Genomic DNA, 25,511 nt, shown 5'->3' with positions numbered 1-25,511 from the left:
ATAAAATATCAACTTGGACAAAATGGCTACCGCTTGAAAAACGACTGTGTAGAGATGGTTTTATAGAATCTACAATTTTTGAACTCACGAACAGAATGGCAAAGGTTTGTTCTTTCGGTAGATGGTATAATTATCTCCGTGACATTTTTTATACATTTTTAGCTATGTCTACTTATAAAACTACCTTTCAGACGTAAAGTCAACGAAAAACGTCATTGGACATTTTTCTTATTCCAGCTTAATGTGCAACCACCGAGTCAAACGAAATTCGACAAAAAAACGGCTTTAATTTAACCAAGATCTGACCCACTTCGTTGTTTCTGCCAAGTTTCGGGAGGATCAGAGAATAAGAAATACTAGGATCACTATACATAAGACATAAAACAGTTGTTCAAAAATGTAACGTGGGACATCCGTTTTTTCACAAAGCTTTGTTGTTTTAATCCTCAAATATACTAGATATTTCTACGCATATGACCAAAAGCTAGAAAAACATGAAGGAAAACATATACTGAATAAGTTTTTATAGTGGTTAGTGTTTGTTAACATTTTATTTTGTTTTGCGGAGGAAATTTCGAAGATTCTGTTTCAAAACATAGGGGTTGTAGGAACAGCGTGCGTGACGTTATCACAATTCGTTCGCTATGCCCGTACCGGTTATGCCCGTGTCTGTTGTGACGTTTTGGATTTCAATTAACGTAATCTATGTATTTCTGGTAAATTATTAAGTCAGGGATTTCGTTATATATATTATATTAATTATAGATTAATAACCACAAATAACTTAAAAATGAAAATGAGTTGTGGTGTGATTGCCAATGAAACAACTCTCCAAAAGAGACTTAATGACACAGAAATTATCAATTATAGGTCACCGTATGGCTTTCAACAATAAGAAAAGAACATTATAACGCAGATCTGTACTTAGTGTTTGTTGTTGTTGTTGTGGGGATGTATAAGTACCTTGCCACGTCCACTCTGTGTTTTTGTTAGATGTATTTCTGCTTTGTACCGATCTGATGAGGTAAAACCTCAACTCAAATATAGTTTGTTCGTATGTTGTACTGTTATACCACTGTCCAGGTGAGGGAGGGTTTACGCGCCGTCAAACTAGACTAAGTTTAACCCCACCACATTTTGTATGTGTCTGTCCATTCATTGGTTTTTGTTTGTTGCTGTATGTCATATATGGTTTCGTTCATTATTTTGTACTTGAATCAGTCGTTAGTTTTCTCGTTTGAATTGTTTTAAATTTGTCATTTTGGGGCCTTTTATTATAGGTGACTACTATTAGTATGTGGCATTGATTTTGCCCATTGGGGAATGACCATTTAACTTCAAAAGGGGGTATGTTTTTTTTCCTAAAAACAATATTCTGATCCCAAATTTGATGAAAAAATATTCTGTTCAAGTAGATGACAATTTTTTTTTATTCTGAATCCAGATTCTTCCCATACCTTCTTATAATGTTAAATTTTGAAGAAGAAAAAAAATGATTGAAACCGATGAAAAACTGAATAAAATTGTTCGCGCTTTAGGGAAAAAAATATTCTGACTCAGACACAAAACCATTGGAAATCAACTGTAATAAAAACAGGATTATCGGATTATCTTTTCTTGATTTGCGAGTCCTGAATTTTGAATTTTGAACTTTGAATTATGAATTATGAACTTTCATGAATGATCCTTCTCGGCTTCCGTAATCTCTCTTTTAAAATATAACAATTATCCGTGAAGTAAGAAGGGTTACACAGAAACAGTAGTATAGTATAATAAACATTTATTAAGTAAATGAAAACACAAAAACAAAAAAAAGCTACAAACAAACCAAATATATACATATACCGGCAAATCATTAATAATCATGTACAGCCCAGCTTGGTTTCATCATGTTTTTTCACAGTGATGAAACATTGGACTATTAGATCAATCATGAAATGAATGTCTAATTGCCTATTTTGTTTTTGTTTTCAGTTTTTGTTCAATATCGTCAAACAAGTCAAATATTATTGTACTTCCATTCTGTTGCTTGGCATAGACATTGCAATTAAAAAACCAGACATTTTCAAATTGTTCACTATTTTCTAATCTTCCCATAAGATCCATATAACGCTGTGTGATATCATCATGGAACCTGATGCCATTTTTCAGTCCTCCTTTTTGTCTCATAATTTTGATCTTCAGGTCAGTATTGCGCACTTTAACGATGACTGGTTTTGTGTGTCCCTCTTTCCCTGGAATTCTGTGTATTTCCTGTACATCGTCAGGTTTCACATCTATCTTTAACTCTTTGTTTACCATATTGACAAACTCATCTCTCAATACTTCATTAGGGCATTCTGGGTAATTTAGTATTCTGATATTACGCTTTATACTATACTGTTCATTATAATTTCCTAGTTTTATAGCTTCAATAACTCTGTTGATGTTATCACTTACTTGTTCCTCCAAAGTCTCAATTGTTTTATCTTTTGCCTTCATACGTTCTCTTAGGTTTTCATTGTCTATCATCAGAGAATCTACCTGATCTTTTATCTTTTTAGTTGTCTCCCTTACTTTTGCTTCAACTTTTTCTGACAAATTCTTTTCGAAAGTTGATAATAATTGTTTAACAATGTTGGTTACAGTATCTTTCAAGTCTTTTTGTTGTACCAAACAAGAAGGTGTACTACACTCTAAAACATAAGTTACTTTGAATTACATAAAACAAGTAACTAAATAATGAAATAAAGTAATTGGTTTTAAGTAATTTCTTATTAATATTTTTATTAATTCCAAGTTATGTTTTTACTTATTCCAAGTTATGTTAAATAATTCTAAGAAATATCTAGATTAATTCTAAGCAATATTTTTAGTAATTCTTAGTTATAACTTAAGTAGTTTCAAGTAAAGATTTTGTTGATTCCAAGTAAAGTGTTTAGTAACTCCAAGTAATGTTTTTAGTAATTCTGAGTAATGTTTCTAGTAATGTCTCCAAGAAAACTAAGACATCATGTTATTGTTAGTAAATACAAGTAATGTTTAAATGTTAATTTATTTAAATTTTAACAAGTAAAGATTTAAGTATTGCTAAATTATAGCCGGTTATATTACAAGATAGGTACCCAAGTGAAGTGGAGTAATGTTTGGAGCACTTACCTTGTCATATTGATCAAAATAGGTGTTCATCAAATAAAAAAGGTATTTATTCCTAAATGAAGATGCAATACATGTTAGAAGGGTGTGGGATTTTCTCGCTGTGTTGAAAACCCATTATTACGTGGAGTTGGGCTGTTTTTCTTCTCTTTTGTCGGGTTGTAATTTCCTTAACATATACACCGCTTCCATTCTCAATAATATTAATAGTTATATTAAGTCTACACTGTTTTGTTATAAATGCATACAATAAAAAAAGACAAACCTACCTTTCAAAGAATGATCATATACTTTGTCTTTCTTTTTTAAAAAGCTGACCAAATTCAAATAAGTGCTAAATTTTTATTAAATGAAATTTTATATAACTTTCCAACCAAATTCTACCTAACAGCAATTGTAGACAACTTTCATTATAAAAAAATGTACATCATTATTAGCATTAGAGGTTCTGAAAGGTAAAAAGTAAAGTAAAGGAAAATAATGAGGAAAATTAAAAAAACGATTTATCGGTATTCCATGGCTATGCAAATATTACTTGTAATTCCTATTTCGTTCACTTTATGAAAATTGTAGTATGAAGAAAAGTTTAGAGAAGGTATTAGTATTGAATCACATTTTATCCAAATTTAGAGCTAAACAGTAGAGAACATGTTGATTTAATGGATTTCCAATCAAACCAAGATAGAAACTATGAATTTCTATAAAATCATTAAGTTTTAGAACAAAAGTGTGTAATATTAGAGCTCTCACGTCAAAATGCGCTTCAGAGGTGACTTGTTTAATTATATTTTTCCTTCTTCAGTTTTTGGTGTGCCCCATAACCGGCTGAGCGATAATGGTTGGGCATTTTTTATATTTGCTTATATCCGAGTTGAAACTAAAGTGGCCACATCTAGTGACTTTATTTTCGGTAATTTCAAATATCAGTTTTTATCATATTATTATGTTTCAAATGTATGTTACCTTTGAATAAATGATTTTTTATGTACTCTCAGTTACACTTTATGCATTAAGATTAATGTCTGGGCACACGTTCAGGATTTAAGCCTAAATCCTAGAGTTTAAGAATATTACCTAACACCATTTAGGCATTATAAGAACTGTCTAGGCGATATCGTATTACCTAGGATTAAAGCTTAATGACTAATTTCACTTATTGCAGAGTATAAAGGGACGTAACACAAAGAACCTTGGATAAAATAAGCCCCGCTTCTCTACTTCCTAATATAAAATATACACGGTCTGCACGCGGATGTTTTTAACCAATCACATTCCTAGAAATGTATAAGAGGTAGGATAATTCTTTTTATTCAAACACATACTTATATCATTCTCTTCTTCTTTTCTAGGATTTGTTGTAGTGGTAGTCGATGTAGGTGTTGGTTTGACTTTCAACCATACATCCACTTGTCTCAAACCAAAATAATTACCAACAACACAACTATAATGTCCAGCATCCCTCATGGTTACACTGCGTAGAACTAACATCTCTTTGTTTTCTAAAATCTGAATTATGAAGTATCAGTTTAATTTTTAACTTTTTCATAATTATATAACAACAAGTATATTTATTTGGTAACATATTCTAGTAATCAGTCGTTACATTTATAGCTCCTTTCCCAAATGAATCGATTGAACTTTTGTGAAAATAATACAAAGACAATTTGTAATTTTAAAACAAAAATAATTTGTTCTATTTGAATACCAAAAAATAAATAATATGACATATACATATGATGCACAACAATCAGTAAGGAACTATGTAATTAGTTTATCACTATCTCATATTTGTGGCAGAAATAAGCTGATGTTTAGTACATCAGGGATCTGTTGTTCAACATGTCGCTAAACTGATCATATAAATATTTTTAAAGAGTTATTAAAAGTTAATCGCATGATAAGAAAATACAATGATTAAATTTTGATGTTCAACTTCCTTCAAATCTTTGTATTTGTTAATCTCTGAATTAAGTTTTAATCATATGATTAATTTTGGGTAATAAGCAATTTTGGGTAATTAGCAATTTTGGGTAATTAGCAAGTGATTCCCACAATGCAGTGTAAATCAAGGTCCCTATTATTTCCTGTTCTGCGAAAATAATAATAGCTGACCAAAGCAACTTTAATCCTTGGCCAGCAAATCTCCCCTGATTACGCAAAACCAAATATTCAATTGCTGAGGAAAATATAATCAAAGAAGAAGTTGGTAAGTATTGCATAGAAACGTCGCACGATACTGGTGTAATACTAATAATAAATTCTTTATTTAAAGAGGGTAAACTCAGTTAGTTACAATAAACTAATCTTCCCTGAGGCCCTGTCACCTAACGTTACACACTTGAAGACGTTAGCCAAAATAAAAACGTTAGAATGCACGTTTTTCAGATGGCTTTCTAAATAAATTAACGGATTAGCCTACATGAGCGAAATTTATGAAGTTAAGATTCATGTTTTCTTAGATAATATACTAAGATTTTTATAAACAAATTAAAAATAAAGGAATATAAATTGAATTGAAACTATTTGTTTAATACACATTTTAATTACAAAAGCAATCGATTTTTTTTAATACACTACGCACTGCTAATGCACTCATTTATACACTGCAGAATGTCTAGGCGAATGGACTACGGTATATCTAGCATGACAGTGTCATAAAGTTCTGCACATACAAAGAATCAGCGGGGACAATAGCTGTTTTTTATAGTGTTGTCAACGGTTAACCGGTTAACCGGTTAACCGGTCGAACGACCGAATACCGAATACCCAAAACGCTAACCGGTTAACCGGACTTTTTTTCAATTTTGATGGTTTTGATATAAATTTGCATGGAAATCATTAAATAGTTATGTTTTTTAAATTGTCGTCGTGGTTATTTATTTGACAGATCAATTGCCCAGTATATTGATTGCGATTGTTGATCCTAAATACATGAAATTAATTAGAGCTCGGGGCAGGAGCTTAAAGAAACATGATTGGTAAACATGTTTTTTTAACAATAACTTTAAATCAGAGATGCGATTAAATTTTACTAATTAGTTCATTATTTCGTTTTTGATCTAATATTGTGTAAACATCTAAATGTGTGACCTCAGTAGTGCAAGGTTTAGTCTTTCTTTAAACGAAATGCTACCTTAAAAATTGTGAAATGCAAACTAAGGGACTACATCAAAAGGTCAATGTAAGATAAAGCCTTATAATGACAAAGGACAAACTTCAATTCTTTAATCATAGTATTATGACTTGGATGAAAGGTTGTCAAATTGACACTTGTACCACATCTTATAACTATGTGTACATGTATGGTACTATTGAAAAGGCTTTCGAACGACAACTTAAAACTACCGGTTAACCGGTTAATCGGTCGAACGATTTTCCGAGTAACCGGTTAGGCAAAAGTGTACGATTTGACAACACTAGTTTTTTATGATTTTGTATTGTAGCGGATCGGCCTGTAAATCATTATAAATTCCGGAAAACACTTCAGTTCCGCGAGGAAATATTGCTCCCTCCCATGAATCGGTATAGAGCTTTTACCTAAAAAACAATTGATGTTTTCTTAACAAGCAACAAAAATGTCCCGTATTCTAAAAAGTCTGTGAAAACCGCAATAATGACAATTTGACGTACCTTGTATATCAGTTTTGTTGCTTAACGTTAAAATCGTATGGGGACAGTCTTACAAAAAATACATTTTGACTATTTGTAAAATATCAAAGTGTCCTCAAAATTTACCGCCGAAATTGTCACATGATTTGTTGTTTATAATTGTGTTTTCCATTGACTTCCGGTGTAAACAAAAACAGTCCACAGACTGACCCATCATCATTTTTTGACACCTTGCACTGAAATATCATAGCTGCACATTAACATTGCTCATCATTCCATCATCCGAGCCCTAGGTCAGCAATAGGGACAGAAGATAACTATTCATCGGCCCATAACACTACAAAGCCCAAGTCCTGAGCACTGGTCCAGGTCCATCACATACCGGTAAGCCACTTGTATTACACCATGAACATGTTGACAATTTTATATTTCTTTGTTATCATAGCTACTATACTCATAGAAGAGAAACATCCAAATGTAGTTGAAAATGAAAAAATACCTAAAGTTAACGAGTATTCAATTTTGACCAACGGCATTAACAGTAACACTGCTATGACGCATATGAATACAGTCACCTGTGTAGTTATTCAGAACATACATAATCAGTTTCATTGTAGTTTATCATTCATGTTTGAAATAACATCTAATCTTAAATACCTCCATAACATGCATGTTTATCTTAGTATTAAGAACACCATATACAAGATGGCAAAGCAAGATCCTAGATGGACAAAATTAAAACCATCTAAAATGCTATTATATTTCCTTTTACTCATGATCATGAAGTCTAATGACATCCAGACAAATCCTGGCCCTAGTAATGACAGCACAAAGTATGTGTGTGGTACTTGTGATCAGTCAGTAAACTGGGACCACAAAGGCATTGTATGTGAGACATGTGATCAGTGGTTTCATATAAATTGCCATGGTATCCACTCAAAAAGTTACGAAGATCTTAATGACAGCATAAGCTGGCACTGCATTATCTGTGACAAACCTAACTACAGCACGGTACTTTTTGACTTACATAGTATTGAGTCACCAAATCCATTTTCAAGTCTTTATATTGGTGACATCAATCACTCAAATCCTCCATCAAGTCCAGATTATCAGAATCAAAACATCAAGCCTCTTCATGCATCTACACCCATACGTAAAAAAACTCGGGTGTCATCCTTTAATAAGCCTTTGAGAGTACTCAATATTAACTTTCAGTCAATTAAAAACAAGCAACACCTAGTAAATAACATCATTGACAGCACAAAGCCTGACATAATATTTGGCACATAAACTTGGCTAAACCCTAAAATAAAAGATGTTGAAATATTCCCTGACAATTTTAAATTGTACAGAAATGACAGAAAGAAAACAGAAACAGACAAAGAAGGGGAAGGTGTTCTTATAGCTATAAAAAAAGAACTTATTAGCTCTGAGGTATATGAACTTGCACCCCCAGACAAAACAGAAATTGTCTGGGCAAAAGTAGACATTGTTGGTCCAAAAACATTGTACTTAAGCTCTTTCTATAACCCCAAAACATCTGACGAAACTAGTCCCAAAAATTTTGATTTCATGATAAGAAAAGCCACGCAAATAAAAAATTCTACACTTATCATAGGGGGAGACTTTAATCTCCCATGTTGGGATTGAAACAACAAATCATTAAAATCGAACACTTCTTACCCACATCTTCATTACTTCTTTGGCAACTCACTTGACGACACATGTCTCACACAAATTGTTTATGTCCCTACACGTAAAGACAATATTCTTGATCTGATAATTACAAACTTACCAAACCAAGTACAGCGTGTTGAAGTTATCCCTGGCCTATCTGATCATGATATTGTGTTTGCCGAATTTGCAATAGCTCCATCAAAACTTAAACAAAAGCCAAGAATAATTCCATTATACAAAAAAGCAAACTGGGACACAATTAAACAAGAAATTAACACCTTATATAAACATCTCTCTGAAAATCAGCAACATCTTTGTGTAAATGAAATGTGGAACTGTTTTAAAACAACAATAACAAAAGCAGTGAAAGATCACATCCCACATAAAACAGCAAAAACAAAGGACGGTCACCCATGGGTTACAATGGAAACCAAACGGCTCATTAGAAAAAGAGATAGACTCTATAAAAAATCAAAAAAATCTGGGAATACATCAATTGCTAAAAAATACAAAGAGGTTAAACACCAGGTGCAAAAAAGTATACGAAAATCATACTGGGAATACATTGAAAGCATCATATTACCACCACAAGATGAAACAAATTTTGGCACTATGAAAAAAATTTGGACCTACATTAAACATACAAAAACTGATTATAGTGGAATTACTGAAATCAAACAAGATGGCCATCTCCTAACTGATCCACTACAAAAAGCTGGGGCACTTAAAGCACAATTCCAGTCTGTATTCACACCAGCATCTAATATTTCTCATACAGAATTTGTCAAACAGTGTAATATGCCACATAATACTCCTTTTCCACCCATATCAAAATTAATAATTAAAACAGAAGGTATACATAAACTCTTACATAACTTATATCCGAACAAAGCAGAAGGACCCGATGAAATTAAACCAAGATTTTTAAAAGAACTTTCACATAAAATTGCACCCATACTTACTATTATCTTTGAGAAGTCAATTAAAACAGGCGTTGTTCCGGATGACTGGAAAACTGCCCATGTCTCTCCTGTATACAAAAAAGGCCAAAAATATAACCCTGAAAACTACCGTCCTATATCACTTCCATGTATTTGTTTCAAACTTTTAGAACATATCGTAGTTAAACACATCATGAACCATGCAGATAATCACAAAATTTTATATCCCCTTCAGCATGGATTTCGCAGAGGTCGATCCTGCGAAACACAACTACTAGAATTTATAGACGATGTCTCACTAAACATGGAAAACGGTAAACAAACAGATATTTTGGTCATGGATTTTTCTAAAGCATTCGATAAGGTTTCACATTCTTTTTTAACTAATAAGCTTCATCATTATGGGATACAGGGGGAATTAAATTACTGGATACAAAATTTTCTTAGCAATCGCAAACAGGCAGTAGTTCTAGAGGGGAAAAAATCTGAGTATGTTGCAGTTGAGTTAGGGGTTCCACAGGGGTCAGTTCTTAGACCAAGTCTCTTCTTGTACTATATTAATGACATTCCAACTGGTCTAACATCTACAGTACGTTTATTTGCAGACGACACAATAGTTTATTTGGCAATAAAATCAAACTCCGATGCATTAACATTACAAAAAGATCTAGACAAACTGGCATCGTGGGAAACTACTTGGAAAATGGCATTCCACCCAGATAAGTGTAATGTAATTTCAGTCACCAGAAATAAAAAAAAAACAATCACATTTAACTACACATTACACAATCATTCATTAGAACATGTAACAACAGCAAAATATCTGGGGGTCACCATCAGTTCCAACCTTAAATGGGATGTGCATATTAACAACATATGCAAGAAAGCTAATAACACACTAGGCTTTCTAAGGAGGAACCTGAACATAAGTTCAACATCCATTAAAGAGCAAGCATATAAGTCCCTAGTAAGACCATCACTAGAGTATGCTTGCTCTGTTTGGGATCTATACTTACAACAAGACATAGATAGCATTGAAAAAGTTCAAAGGAGGGCTGCACGTTTTGTTACCAACAAATACAGAAACACCTCAAGCGTTGGTAACATGTTACAACATCTTGAATGGCGCAGTCTCTCTGGCAGAAGAAAAGACTCCAGATTGGTAATGCTCTACAAAATTGAACACGAAAAGGTTGCAATTCCTAAAAATAATAAATTAATTCCTCAAAAAAGACAAACAAGACATTCTAATTCGAACAGCTTCCAAATCCCATCCTGCAAAACACAGTACAGAAAAGAATCATATTTTCCAAGAACTATTACCGACTGGAACAAACTACCAGATAACATTGTAAATTGCACTTCAGTAGACTCTTTCAAATCTTCAATCTCAAAGCATCAATATTAATTACAACATCTTATTTTATTATACAAAACATTTTATATTTTTATATTTTTCGTATTTTTTTTAAAAACTTGTACATTTTTTCAATCTATGTCTTGTTGTAAGTTTCCTCCTGTGACATAATCTTCAATTTGTTGAAGGCGGTCACTATATGGTAGAAGTAGAAGTAGAAGGGGACATTGTCTCGGACATTATAGTTTTATTCGATATCTCACATTTTAGATTAAATTTATGAGAATTTACTATCAAAATAAAGATAACTTTTTGTACTTTTTTCCCTTATATTTTGATTTATGTAGCGAATAGCACTGTATCAAATACATATCATGAAAAAACAGAAAAACGTAACCCTACGTCAATTGGGTTTGAAGGGGACAAAATGTCGGACATCGTTATTTGACTCGAATAAAAAGAATTCGTTATTAAAATCCCTGATTATTACATGAGGCGAAAGTGTGAGCTTTGTACAAAATACTAGTATACAAATTATTTACCTACGACATGGTGATTGCTCTAGTATTCCTTTTTTTGGGGACAATTTAGAAAAATGACTGCAATTTGTTGTGCATGGGACACATTCTTTATATTATCTAAATCGTTTTTTCTCGAAATTCCGTCTTTGTGATGAAAAAACCGACATTACATCATCGACCTTTTATGATCTGCTTGTTCTAAACAGACTTTTATATCGTTTGATGGAATTTTTTATATGCTTTTTACAATATTCCGAAAACCCCAAAACTTAAAGTGTAACGCGGGACAAGGAAATAATTTTAAAAAATGAAGGTTTAAATGATTTTCACTTAATGAAAAAAGTCTGTTACATATACGAAACTGCAATATCCTGAAACTAGAATGTTAAAACTTTAAAATGATATATAACACTCCAGAATATCACTTTTAATGTTTAGTAATTAATGACTTGAATGTGTTTTGTCCGCGATTTCACTAAAATGACACCAGTATCGTGCGACGTTTCATATATATTAAGACATAAACCTAGTATGGGTTACACACAAAACCACGTGCTCTAAGGAGCTTGTGTCGCTTACCTTGGTCAATGTGCATATCAAACAAAGGACACAGATGGATTCATGACAACATTGTGGTTTGGTGATGGTGATGTGTTTGTAGTTAAACCCTACTGAACATTCATGCTGTTTAAAATTATCTCCGTTCGTAATGAACTTGGCCCAGTAGTTACAGGGGAAAATATTTTGTAAACATTAACAAAAATTTACCAAATTTATGAAAATTGTTAAAAATTTACTATAAAAGGCAATTTCTCTTTAAGAGGTCAACTGACCATTTTGGCCTTTTTGACTTGTTTGTAGATCCTTACTTTGCTGTACATTATTGCTGTTTACAGTTTATCTCTATTTATAATAATATTCAAGATAATGACCAAAAACTGCAAAATTTCCTTTAAATAACAATTCAAGGGCAGCAACCGAACAACGGGTTGTCCTATTCTTTAGATTTGCCCTGAATGCTTTAGTTTTAGAGATACAATCCAAAATCTACATTTATCAACATGTTCAATTTTAGCCATGTCTGCTGGTTCAATGGACACATTTTTAAAACCAGAGACCCCATTGATGATTGTGGCCAAGCTTAGTTCAATTTGGCCCTGTAGTTTCAAAGGAGAAGATTTTTGTAAAAATTAACAACGACGGACGACGACAACGACGGACACGAACGCCAATGAGAAAAGCTCATTTGGCCCTTTGGGCCAGGTGAGCTTGAAGGTTTGGGATGAAATCACTATGAAAATTATCTCCCTGGGCATAGCTTACATAACTGCAAATGAGATAAGAGATAAGTGCATGTAAGTGGAGAAATACAAGTTAGAAGGCAAAAAGGCATACAAAGAACAAAGGAGAGAGTCAACAAAAGCTGGAAGGAATCCCTCACCGAGCCCTGTACCATCACAATATGGAACAGTCGTTGATGTGACTACAGACAGCTCCAACAATGAGAAAAATGCATACCGTACAGTCGGCTCTTTAAGGCCCGGCCATGATAAATGTGAAATAAGTTCAAAAACTAAAGACGTAACTTATATTTTTTTTATTTTGAAAAATCTATATTACTTTTTTTTATTCTGTCGTCAATTCTAAGTAATCATGATTGGATTGGATCGCAAACAACTAAAATACGCCATATTATTGGTGGGATGAGTAGAATTGGAACAAAATTGTTTAACTGCAAAGACTGTCTTTTTACTGCTACTTCTCTTAAAATCGCCTTTTAACTCATTTGCAAGAAATTTATCGGTTTCCCTATAAAACATGTACGTTTGTCGTAGTTCCTTATCACTGAATTATTTATTTGATGGATTAAAAATTCGATAATGCTGTTCTCTCTCAACTCTAACCAGACGAATCATTGCAATTGCAGCCATTTTTGATTTCTTTATCATATGATAAAGATTTTAACGACTCGTTCGTAGTTATGACAAGTTGGACAACACAATAATTTTAAATGAATGATTTTAAAGAACGTTTAGCGACGAGTTAGTACTAACGAAAATTTGAACAACAAACCTCTGTATGTGACCTTAGTCAGTATAATTTAAACTGCAACTGTCATATTTTAAGATAACTTACATCTGATGTTTTACCAGTACCTCTATTTAAATTTATTGGATCCCTTTTCACCCATTTTATTGTGGCCTCAGGATCATTCAAAGGTCGGCAAATAAATATAGCATCATCACCCTCATTTACAGTCAGATTTTGAGGCTCTTCTACTTCTAAAGGCCATGTCAGCTCTTAAAATAGAAACAATTGCTCTACCGCACATGATTGAAGCCAATACAATTAAATAGGTGGCCAAAGACACTTAACACCTGTTAAACTATTTTTTTCATAACAGTTTTGGATAAAGCTAGGAACAATGGCAGTAGCACTTAATGCATTAAGGTTTTCAGATTCTGCTAAAGACAGTTGTTGATGGAATCCTTTCATATACTCTATTGAATTGAATTATTGCAGATCTTTTTATTAGATTTATACCTATAATTTTACTTGTTTTGTCTTGATGTAATTTTTTGGTTCTTTTGTGTTTTGTTTATTTTATTCTATTTTATTTAATTCTATTTTTGTTTTGTTTTTGCTATTGTTTTTTGTTGTTGTTGCTGCTTAGATTCTTTCACTAGTCAATTGAAAGCAATGTTTGATAGTTGTTCATATAAAAGTGCTTTTTGGAAAATGTTGATTGTGCTGTATTAAGACCCTTCTAACAAGAAATTGGTTGATGTTTTCGAGATAATTTAACGTACAATTTCCATGTAAATAAACTCATCATAGATACCAGGAAAAAATGTGAATATACGCCAGACGCGCTTTTCTTTTAGAAAAGACTCATCAGCGACGCTCGAATCCAAAAACGTTCAAAGGGCCAAATGAAGTACGAAGTTGAAGAACAGTACGGACCAAAATTTTTTTTTTGTAACAACACCAATATCATCCAATATTCTGTGACATGCTGCTTGATTTTTAGGTTGAGCCGGATGCAGTTTTCTTTTCTCTATACATTATATTTATACCTTTAATTTTACTTGTTTGTTTTGATGTTTTTTGTTTTGATTTTTTGTTGTTTTTTTGTTGTTGTTGTTTTTTGTTGGGTTTTTTTTCAGGGGGCGGTAGACATGATACATTTGTTTAAAGAACAACTGTTAACGATAGAGAACACAGAACACAGCAATAATTGTTTGTAGATTCTTGAACGAGTCAATTGAAAGCAATGTTGGATAGTTGTGAATATATATATATATATAGCAACTATTTGAATTTACATTTTAAGGCTTGACTATTTCATCTATTACTTGGTAGTGTACATCATGTTTTATAATCCCTTTGCAAATTGCACAAACCAATCGCAATATAAATTTAAGCACTCGATTTGCCTTATAATATGGATGCATTTATTTTATTTATCATAGCTTCATCTAGGAGCTAATTACTTTAGTAGTATATAGTGATCATTTATATCCCCTTACATTCTTGTGGCGTTGTGGCTGAACCATTTTTGGGCAGACCCCGCCTCCCCATTTTTTTCCCTTCGCACTCCCTTTACCCTTTAAGGTATTTTCACCTGCGCGAAAGATGTCATCACTACCGTCCAATTAGAACAGAGGGTTTTCGAATGCAATTACTCATGAACGCCTGACTCTATTTGGTCATCGAAAGACCGATGGCTCAAAACTGATACGTAGGAATCTGATCGCCTAATTTGTTCGTGCATTGTCATCTCGCCCCTACCCCTCCGTTGACGTCAGATGCCTCGCGTCAACCCGAAAGCACGCCCGCAACTTCAGGACGTGTCGGCATGTAGGTCCGTTCATTAAACAAAAAAAAATCAAATTCAAAAATTCAAAAATTCAAAAATTCAAAATTTTTAAAAGCATTCAAAAAATTTAAAGTTTAAAATTTTCAACAAAAAAAAAAATCACAAAAATTCAAATATTCAAATATCGACAAAAAGTTAAAAAAAAATGCATTAAAATTGAACTTTTATAAGAGTGCCTGAAGTAAATCTTTTAACTAAAGCGATGGACGAATTTTACCTTTACGTATCGAGCGAGGATTCTCTTTCGCTTTTTAAAAGTAACAACGGTGGCGCACAAAAGATACACATTGCACGGAGAATGGGAATGTGCACTGCTAGAGTTATCGTTCGTTCCGAAATTTCCGACACCAACGAGACGGGTCTTCTTTTACTCGGACTTTGTGATCGACACGTACGCCCGGGAAATGTCTCTGTCGATACTTCAATCGGCAGGGGTTTTGAGCGAAGATATCGCGGACATCGTATATGAGAAACCAATTTACCCCCAAAGTTACCAGTTTCCCGCTGTATATATAAAACAGACTTGTATTTCAACAAGGCAGTCAATATATGTTCGAATATCATGACCTGTATATTTTTTTTATTAAACATAAGATCAAACCTCATTTCAATCTTAATTTTGTCATTATGAATAACAAAACACCATTTTCGATCGCTGACAGAAAAAAAGAAAGGTCAAGTATTTTGCGTGTCTCTTTAAAATGTATTAATTCATTCTTTGATCTAAATGTTGATTGGTAAACGCCCAGTAGCTTACACTCCTGACATTTTTGATCTATGAGGTTATGTGTCTGAATTTAAGTTTTATGTTGTTAACACACATACACAGGGAATAAATGGAAATAAAAAAAGATGTTACGAGCAACATTTTTATCAAGATCAATATTACATCAAAGCTGATCGATTGTATACCAAATTATCAGAATGAAAATAACGCAATGAGTTTTCTATCGTTGGCATCCAGATCATCCGATGGAAAGTCATTCAATACATCTTCCATCTTGATACTCTGATATTTCATTTTCACGTAATAGGCGCAGTATAGTCCACATGTTTCCGAAAAGTCGGGTTGAATTGGACATCAAGAAATACGGTACTGGGGTCCGTTAACGATGAGAACATTTCTTAAATGATGCTGGTATATCTCTGGGGCCTCTCCTAAGGAGTTAAAAAACTCGGGCAGTCCCGATATAGGAAAATGAAAGGCCACCCAATGAGATCCTTTCTGGTTACAGTTGTCCGTGTTGACCACGAAAGTTTAAGGTCTGTCACTCACATAGGCTGGTAAGTCGTCTGCACAGCAAACGATGGCCGACGCTCCCCTCAGAATTTTCTCTAGTGCCTCGCCAGACATTGGTAGGAGAATCGATTTCGTTCGACAATTATGGTTCTCTAAACCCCGGCAGTGTGCAAAGACCAGTCCGCAATCTCGACAAGCTATTAAATTCTCTGTCTCATCCATTATATCTGACGCTGTCCTTTCAGGGTCGGAACTATCGTCGCCGTCCATTTCTTCAAAGGTTTCGACTCCATTGTCTGTCTGCAATACATCGGTTTGTAGTCTTGACGATTCTGAACTGTCGTTGCCCTTCATTTCTTCGGAGATGACGAATCCATTGCTTGTCTGCAAGAAATCAGTTCGCAGTCTTGATGATTCTGTCGTTCCGGATTTCAGACCAGCCAGAAGGAATCCGTAGGGTCTGCTTGTCGCCTCCTCAAATTTCCGAAGAAGGAAGTCCGACTTAAAGGGTTGTCGATCTATGGGATTGCGAAAGAGCACGAGGTAATGACAGTTTCGTCTCTGGGTAGGCTCCTTTCCAAAGTACAAGTTTTGATTTAAAACCACTACCGACCAATTTCTGTGATGACTGCCTTCCGTAAATAGATCGTTGATTCTTGAATCTTTAGCCGACGTGGACATCAGATCATCCAAAATGATCATATTCTTCTTGTTGGGATCGAAAAGTCGTCACTGTCTAAATCGACCAGGATACTGCGGAAAAATCCACTCGTGGAATCACTGTATTTCCTCATAGAGTGGCTGCCATCTCTTGTACAACCACACGATTCTTTCTGGGCACGGCTGGCATATCTTCCTTACTCGTTGTAGCATGTTTTTCAAAAAACAAGTCTTTCCGCACGAAGTTGGTCCAGATACAATCATGGTAAACGGGTGATTAAAAACAAAATCTCGGTGCTGAGAAAAGTCTTGTTCCTCCTTCAGTGGAAGGAACTGCCGCTGCTGCTGCTGCTGCTGCTGTTGTTGCTGTTGCTTCTGTTGCTGTTGTTGCTGCTGCGGTTGCTGTTGCTGATGATGATGATAATGTTGCTGCTGATGCTGCTGTTCTTGCTGCTGCTGCTGAGGCTGCGGTTGCTGCTGCTGCTTGTCATGTTTGTTTTTCATTTGTCTTCGAAGGTCATGTGGCCACGCATACACGCTTCGACATAAGTTGCACTGAACATCTTCACCTTTTCGGTATGTGAATACAATCTCCTCTTATGGGTTTCTTGCGAAAATGCTGCAAGCAAAACAGGTGGTCATCCTTCGGGCGACAAACCTTGAGATTTTCGTCCCTCAAGAAGAATTCGATTTGGTACAATTTGTTTCTGGTGACTTTGAGGTAAATTGGTTTCTCATATACGATGTCCGCGATATCTTCGTTCAAAACCCCTGTCGATTGAAGTATCGACAGAGACATTTCCCGGGCGTACGTGTCGATCACAAAGTCCGAGCAAAAGAAGACCCGTCTCGTTGGTGTCGGAAATTTCGGAACGAACGATAACTCTAGCAGTGCACATTCCCATTCTCCGTGCAATGTGTATCTTTTTTTGAAGTTGAACTCTAAATGCCCCACCGTTGTTACTTTAAAAAAGTGAATGAGAATCTTCGCTCGATACGCAAGGTAAAATTCGTCAATCGTTTTAGCTACAAGATTTGCTTCAGGCACTCTTATAGACGTTCAGGTGTAATGCAGTTGTCTTTTTTCTGTATTTTGTTTGTTTTTTTTTACTTTTTTAACTTTTAAAATTTTAAAATTTGAATTTTTGAATTGAATATTCCAATTGGGGGACAAGTTCTTGTTTAATGAACGGACGTACATGCTGACACGTCCTGAAGTTGCGGGCGTGCTTTCGGGTTGACGTGAGGCATCTGACGTCAAAGGAGGGGTAGGGACGGGATGACAATGAACGAACAAATTATGCGATCAGATTCCTACGTATCAGATATGAGTCATCGATCTTTCGATGACCAAATAGAGTCAGACGTTCATGAGTTATTGCATTCGAAAACCCTCTGTTCTGATTGGACGGTTGTAATAAGATCATGCGCCCAGTTAAAAATACCTTAAAGGGTAAAGGGGGCGAGAAGGGTGAAAAAGGGGTGTGGTGAGGGCGGGGTCAGCCCATAATTAAAATGGTTCAGCCATAACGCCACAAGAATTTAAGGGGATATAAATGATCACTCTATACTACTTACATTTTAAAAACTATATTTTCATGACAAAAATTTATGTGTCACAATTGAATAAATAAGGATTTTCCTATTTGAACCTCATTCACTTCAATATAATTCACACATGTACCAGGGGGATACGTCAGGATTGGCCTTTAATCATAAATCAATTAGGGCTTGACCAGTAAAAAAGCATTCCATTTCAGCAATTCTAAATATATAAAGAAAATGCACACCCTATGCATCAAATCATCAGATCTGGCGGGAGAATTTATATAGTTATTGACCTTGCTGTAAGTCAGTTGCTACTAATATGGTCAAAACTCCGGTCATCTAAATAAACACCAACTAAGAATGGTCTCCTAGGTTTAATTTCATATTGCATTTACTCTTTTTCAATATGGATTTCATTTGTTTAGTACATAAAACAATATATTTTGATTTTAACATTTTCATAAAAAGTAAGTTATGCATGTGTACACAAAATGATCAGTCGGTCAGTCTAGAGGATTCTAATGGGGGATATCTAGAGTTATAATTGTATTCAATGTCAATATGGTGTTTTGCACCAAGTAGATTTTTCTCATTTTTGTAGTTTGAAAGTAAAATATTTAATTTGTGTTTTCTATAAAAAGAATTCAGATATAAACATTCTCTTTAATAAATTCTAATATTACCATCAGCATTAATTTAACATCAGCAACTTTAATTGTTGTACAATTAGATTATTTTAATATCTGTACATTTATATAATTTTATTCCCTCTGTATCCCCAAATAGTTTTGGTTTTTTTTTCTCCTGGCAGTTTCAATATAGAAATGACCTGAATTCATTTGTATTTATCTGGATAATTTCATTTTTAAGTTTGATTTTATGTCCGTAACGTTGTTCTTTTATTGTAGCATATATCTTCTCTTTTTTTTTTTGGTATCTGTTCAATTCCGTCAAAAAATGCGACATCATGCATGTTTTTACCATAGTGAAGCGTCCTTTTTAAATGTGTCATAAACCGAAATTATACTGATTGCGTCAGAAAAAATAGCCTGAAGGAAACAATTAAAGGGCATTGCTTGAATTTTATATTTGATTAATAATAAAACATTTAACAAATTGAATGTAGTAAAAAAAAATCAAAAAAATCAGCAAATATTTCACAAGTGTGAATATTTGTAGGAAACTAGAATATGTTGTAAAATATAAAAAAAAAATCCATTAAATACTAAAATTAAAATGACAAAAAATGCGTCACAAATATATACAGCAATGTCACGCATTCATGTCCATCCGTGTCAATTGATCAATGAAATGCACGCAACTTCATTCATACAACCAAATAACTTCCCAATGTTTTGTACACATTACAATAGTGTTCCTAACTATTTCATTTCATTTAATATTGTGAACAATAAAACACATATTGCTAATACAAGTTACCGATAGAAAGAAGAATGTCATTTTTTTATATACTGTCTTTATCAGCTCGCCCTTGCGGTCTCGCTAGATATTCCTGCTGATAACGTCAGTATATCAAAAAACTAAAATGTCATTATTATATATGTATCTGAGGGTCTAAATACTTAAGTATGAGTTAATTTTTGCCATTTTAATGTATGTCATTCGGCACTATCTATGTCATAAATAAACTAAACACGTTCTGACTCCATGCCAGTCTCTCTTACAAATAAATATCGTATGCATTAATAGCATTTGAACTGCAAATGCTAATTAATGAAAGTCTGGTTTGAACCAATGACCCTTGACTTCTAGCCCTTGGGGACAATCTTGGATTCAAGAGCGTTAGTATATTACAATAGTTAGTATGTGACTACATTTGATGAATTATTTTTAACAGAATGAAAAGATGGTTGGTAAATATTTGATTAACTAAATCACAGTTGATAGCGAACATAGAACCATTTACTGTGCAAGAACTTACTTTCGACTGTTACATAGAATGTAAAATTTAGACTGCCATATTCATTTTTTACTATACATTTGTAATCTCCCTCATCATCAACCTGGGCATCTTTAATTATCAGGGAGTACTTGCGCATCGTTGTCTACAAGAAAGAAATATATACTGTCAAGAAACTCATATTACTACTAAGAACATTTTACACCAGTGTTGATGTCATATACATAGATCCTGTTGGGTAATGATATTATGTACAACATATCCAATGAAACAACCATTTATCTTGAAGGACTCACTTAATTCAATGAATTGCAAAATAATAAAGGTTTGATCATTCTAGCATTTAGTTGTACAAAGACAACGATCTGTATGGTTTATCCAATTGGTGATATGCAGGCAACAATCAATCGATCAATCAAGTATCAAATTTGATTAAAAACCTTTACACAGTGCATGAGTAAAGTCAGGTGGGAGATACCTCTCATTAACAAGTGTACATGTGCTGAAATGTCTCACTTGCTTTACATATTGTGATTGAAATCCTGTTGGAGTCTGTAATATGAAGGGTTTACTACAGGTATCACATAAACGTAACACCATGTAAATGAGGTCCAGTCCATACATAAAATAAAGTTAACCGATTACTTATAGTAATTGATAAACTACAAAATCACAAAAATTGAACATTTTCCACTAAACGATGAAAAAGTCAGGGTCAGATGAAACCTCCCAGACAGTCATCATACCATATCATACACCATATACAGCTGACATATTGTTTACAGTATCCGAAATAGACCAAAACCTCCTAAACTAAATATTGACCAATGAACCAAGAAAATTAGGTCAAGATCAGACGGAACCTGCCTGTCGGACATGTACACTTTACAATTATTCCATAGACCGAATTTAGTTAATAGTATCTGAGATCGGACTTGATCATGAAAGTTTAACCTTAATATCTGACCCATGTAAGGTGAACCTTGCAAGGATCTAAATACAGTTTATCCAATTAGTTATTTAAAGTGAGTATTTCACATGACAAACAAAAATGTATACGTATTTATCAAACAGACGCTGAACCATGGAAATGAGGTCAATCACAAAGCACTTATAACAGACTGCAATTTTGTAATATCAGGCACCTACATGCAAGATATGACGCATACAGGTCCTCCACCTTCTGAAATTTAAAGCTTTATACAAGCAGTTTAAGATTTCACCACCTCCAGATTGTAATGTATGTGTCTGTCTTTTAACTCTCGACGTAGGCGAAGACAAAAACCTTTACGATATGTTTAAATAGAATTTCTTTAATATTTACAGTACATTCTTGGCACCATCAATGCTGACATATGAGTGAATTCTTACTATACCACAATGTATTATTTTTTATTTCCAATAAATATTAACTACAGGTAGTTAGTTAAGAAAGCTGAGCACTAAGGCAGGTTCTTTCCTTTCTATTTTTTTTTGGCGGGGGGAGGGGGGATAAAAAGAAGGAGATCTTTAGCATTTGAAATCTTTATAAAATAAAGTGTGGTCTATTTATTACATTGATACATTTATACAGAGTTGACTAAAATGTGAAATAGCAAAAATAACGAATTCCAAGGGATATTCAATACGAAAAGTCCTTCATAAAATGGCAAAATCAAAAGCTTAAACATATCTAACGAATGGAAAACAACTCTCATAATATTGTGGCTAAACAACTGTCATAATATTTTACATAAGTTGGCTCATATAGCACTTTTTTAAGTATCCATCTTGTGTCTTTTATCTATTTTACGCACTAGGTACCTTTTTGTGTTTGTTCCCCTACCTTAATTATATTATGTACATATAAAAAAAGACGATGTGGTATAATTGCCAATGAGACCACTCTCCACAAGAGAGCAAAATGACACAGAAATTAACAACGATAGGTCACCGTACGGCTGTCAACAATGAGCAAAGCCCATACCGCATAGTCAGCTTTAAAAGGCCCCGAAATGACAATGTAAAACAATTCAAACGAGAAAACTAATGTATGTATATGTTAAATCAAGTTTATATATTAAAAACTTTTATATAAATGTACATTTGTGTAACATAATCTGTTGATACAGCCTCATATGATTACACTAATTAAATGAATTATTCTTGACAGTTCATGATACCAATTCTCTCCGAACAGTAGAGTATCACACCAAAAACACGATTTCATACTAAAGCCATATCAAAACACCTACAACTTCTGTACTTTTATTTCCAAAATATTATAATCAGATGTTTTAAAATGCTGCGTTAGTGTGAGTGTATAATTTATGTTAATACGTTCACTTCTTTAGAGACTTTAACCATAATTCAATTATAAACGTTTTTCTTAAATTATTCACAAGGTGAGATCTGAAAATGGAAGTGTTCTAAAATATTTTCCTAATTATACAATTTCAGAATTTTGTTTTTGCAATTTTTGTTACCAGGTTTCATTTATCACCTGACTATAAGTTCCAAAAAAGTTGAACAGTGAAACAAAATCTCAACCAATTATTTTGCATAGACCCAAAACCAAGCCAAAAGGTACATTAATGTAAAACATTAAACCCATCCCAAAACACATTCAAATTTGTAATTTCAACTGAAGATTAGGGGTTGGTCAGAAGATATTTTGTAGATTAATTATTCATTTTCATCTGCTGTTTTGCATGCTTTTTTTCGATTTGGTTTTAGATGAGCACACTTGTTACGGTCAGAAATCACCTTTAAGTTGTAGCCAACAAAAGACAAAAATTAATAATAAATTTAACGCGATTTATTATACTATTTTATTCTTTATCCGGAATTTTTCTCTTTATAACTGTACGGAATCCTATGAAATGTATATGTCCTCTAAGTTCACAATCTTGTATGATGTTGTTCGTAAATAAAAGTTCGTAAATAAAAGTGTCAATCTAACAACTCCAGAGATCTTCTGAGAATACAAGTATATAATAATGTCTGTCTATCTAATTTCGGTGTCTGTATATATAGTTGTCACATAAACTTCTAGAACACTGTAGAAGGGAAACTCCTAGAAAACTGTAGAAGGGAAACTTCTAGAGTACTGTAGAAGTTTAAATTACTTCGTCGTAGATTATGATCATTCCGGAATTATCATGTAAGTCAAATAGAAAGTTCTCATCATTCCATCAGTATCTATGATTGTTTCAATGATTTATAAACTGCACAATTATAACATTATTTTCTGAACAACTATAACCCACTTAAATAACCATATTATAAGGCCACACAAAACAAATTAGGCCAAGATGAATATACATGACAATTACAATACATAACACTACCAACGTCTTGACTTGAACTTCAAATATTGTAAAATTGAAATTGGAAATTGGGAATTTGTTAAAGAGACAACAACCCGACCAAAGCAGAAAACAACAGAAGAACACCAATTGGTCTTCAACACGGCAAGAAAATCCCGCACCCATAGGCGGGCTTCAGCTGGCCCCTAAACTTAAATGTGTACTTGTTCAGTGAAGATGTACGTCACACTAAACTCAAAAACATATAAATGAACTTAAATTAAAAAAACATACAATATTAACAATGGCCAGAGGATTCTGACTTGGGACTGGCGCACAAATAGGGCGGGGTTAAACATGTTTTGTGAGATCTCAACCCTCTCCCTATACCTCTAGTCAATGTAGAATTAAAAAAAAAACCCACAGCAATGCGTATAGTAAAACTCAGTTTAAAAAGAAGTCCGAATTCGATTTCAGAATAGGTAACAACAGAAATTATTTAAACTAAGCAAATTAAAAATGATACAGAAATTAACAAAGGACTTCTAGCAGTTACTGACATGCCAGATTAAGACCTCAATTTAACTAAATGAAAGGTTATGTCTTCATCCTATGAAAATCAAGCACAATCCCTCCCGTTAGGGGTTTTGTATCATACCATCAAAAAATTTATGAGAAGAACATAACCCGTATCATGCCAACAACTGGTTTTAGGATAAATGTGTTTATATCCGATGCAAAGACCCTATGAGTGAATCAATATTTATACCAAATTATGCAATATTTAATGACCTGAAACAGTATCGTAACTATATCACTTCTTAATAAGTCTGTTGAAAGGTTCTGTTAGCTTTTGATGTGAATGCCGAAATTTTTGTGATTTGTATTAAAGATTGGATGTGAAATACCTGAACGTATAAGATGTCTGCATGTTGATTTATATTTACGAATGCTGTCCTTGTACCGATGATAAAATTTAGTAAACGTTTTGACTACTTTGTGCTGAGACTTTGTGATATCGAAAACCTTTGTGTTATAGTTTTCAGTAATACAGAGATTTCTTGCGTTAAAATCAAATACGTTGTTACATACATGAGCGAATCGAAAAAGTTGAGATACATGTATATAATCACTAAAAGGTGGTGACAAGGGATCGTCAACATCTAAAAATGGATAATTACCAATATGAAATGAACAAGAGGCTGTCAGAGAGACAGCAAACCGGATTTTCCTACAGAGGTCAAACCCTGAACAGTTGAGCAAGTATGGACACAACATTTAAGCTTAAAACAGCTCTGAATTTGGATTGTTATTGAATATTTGATACAACATGGGTTTGTGACACAAAATAAATATGGTCAAAGAACTGAAAAATTTGAAATTGAACATTTACCTATTATGGTCCAATATCCAAAATCTAAGTACATTGCTAAAAATCAGCATATCAAAGAACCCCAAGAATTTGATTTTTGATGAAATACTTCTTACTAGTTAAACAATTTCTGTTCAAATGGAAATAACTCAAACTTTATTTCCATGAACCAATAATCACTGGGGTAAAGCTGATGACCGTAGCTGCATTCACGGTCATCCCAAGATGTCGGACGAAAAATTAGGTCAGTTTCTGTATTGTCTGTTTAAGTGTTTCTATATCATTTTCTTTACAATTCATACATTGAAACGATGTAAATTTATAAAAGAATCACTCGAAAATCACTGATTACTTCCGAGAAAT

At 33.6% G+C, this 25,511-nt stretch overlaps 1 protein-coding gene across 1 annotated transcript in view; it reads right to left on the bottom strand.

The window, feature by feature from the left end:
• Positions 1–1,853: 1,853 nt before the first annotated feature.
• Positions 1,854–25,511, bottom strand: part of LOC134720987 (twitchin-like) — a 65,528-nt gene continuing 41,870 nt past the window's right edge. Inside the window, exons 5-8 of the mRNA XM_063583622.1 lie at positions 20,511–20,634; positions 13,377–13,540; positions 4,458–4,641; positions 1,854–2,675 (exon numbers count right to left, since the gene is read on the bottom strand). Of these exons, the coding sequence (XP_063439692.1) occupies positions 1,954–2,675; positions 4,458–4,641; positions 13,377–13,540; positions 20,511–20,634 (1,194 nt within the window). The 3' untranslated portion in view covers positions 1,854–1,953. The remainder of the gene's footprint in view (positions 2,676–4,457; positions 4,642–13,376; positions 13,541–20,510; positions 20,635–25,511) is intronic.

This window comes from Mytilus trossulus, chromosome 6 (genome assembly GCF_036588685.1).
Source record: "Mytilus trossulus isolate FHL-02 chromosome 6, PNRI_Mtr1.1.1.hap1, whole genome shotgun sequence".
NCBI classification, from domain to species: Eukaryota; Metazoa; Mollusca; class Bivalvia; order Mytilida; family Mytilidae; genus Mytilus; species Mytilus trossulus.
This window is presented reverse-complemented; position numbering and strand designations above follow the sequence as displayed.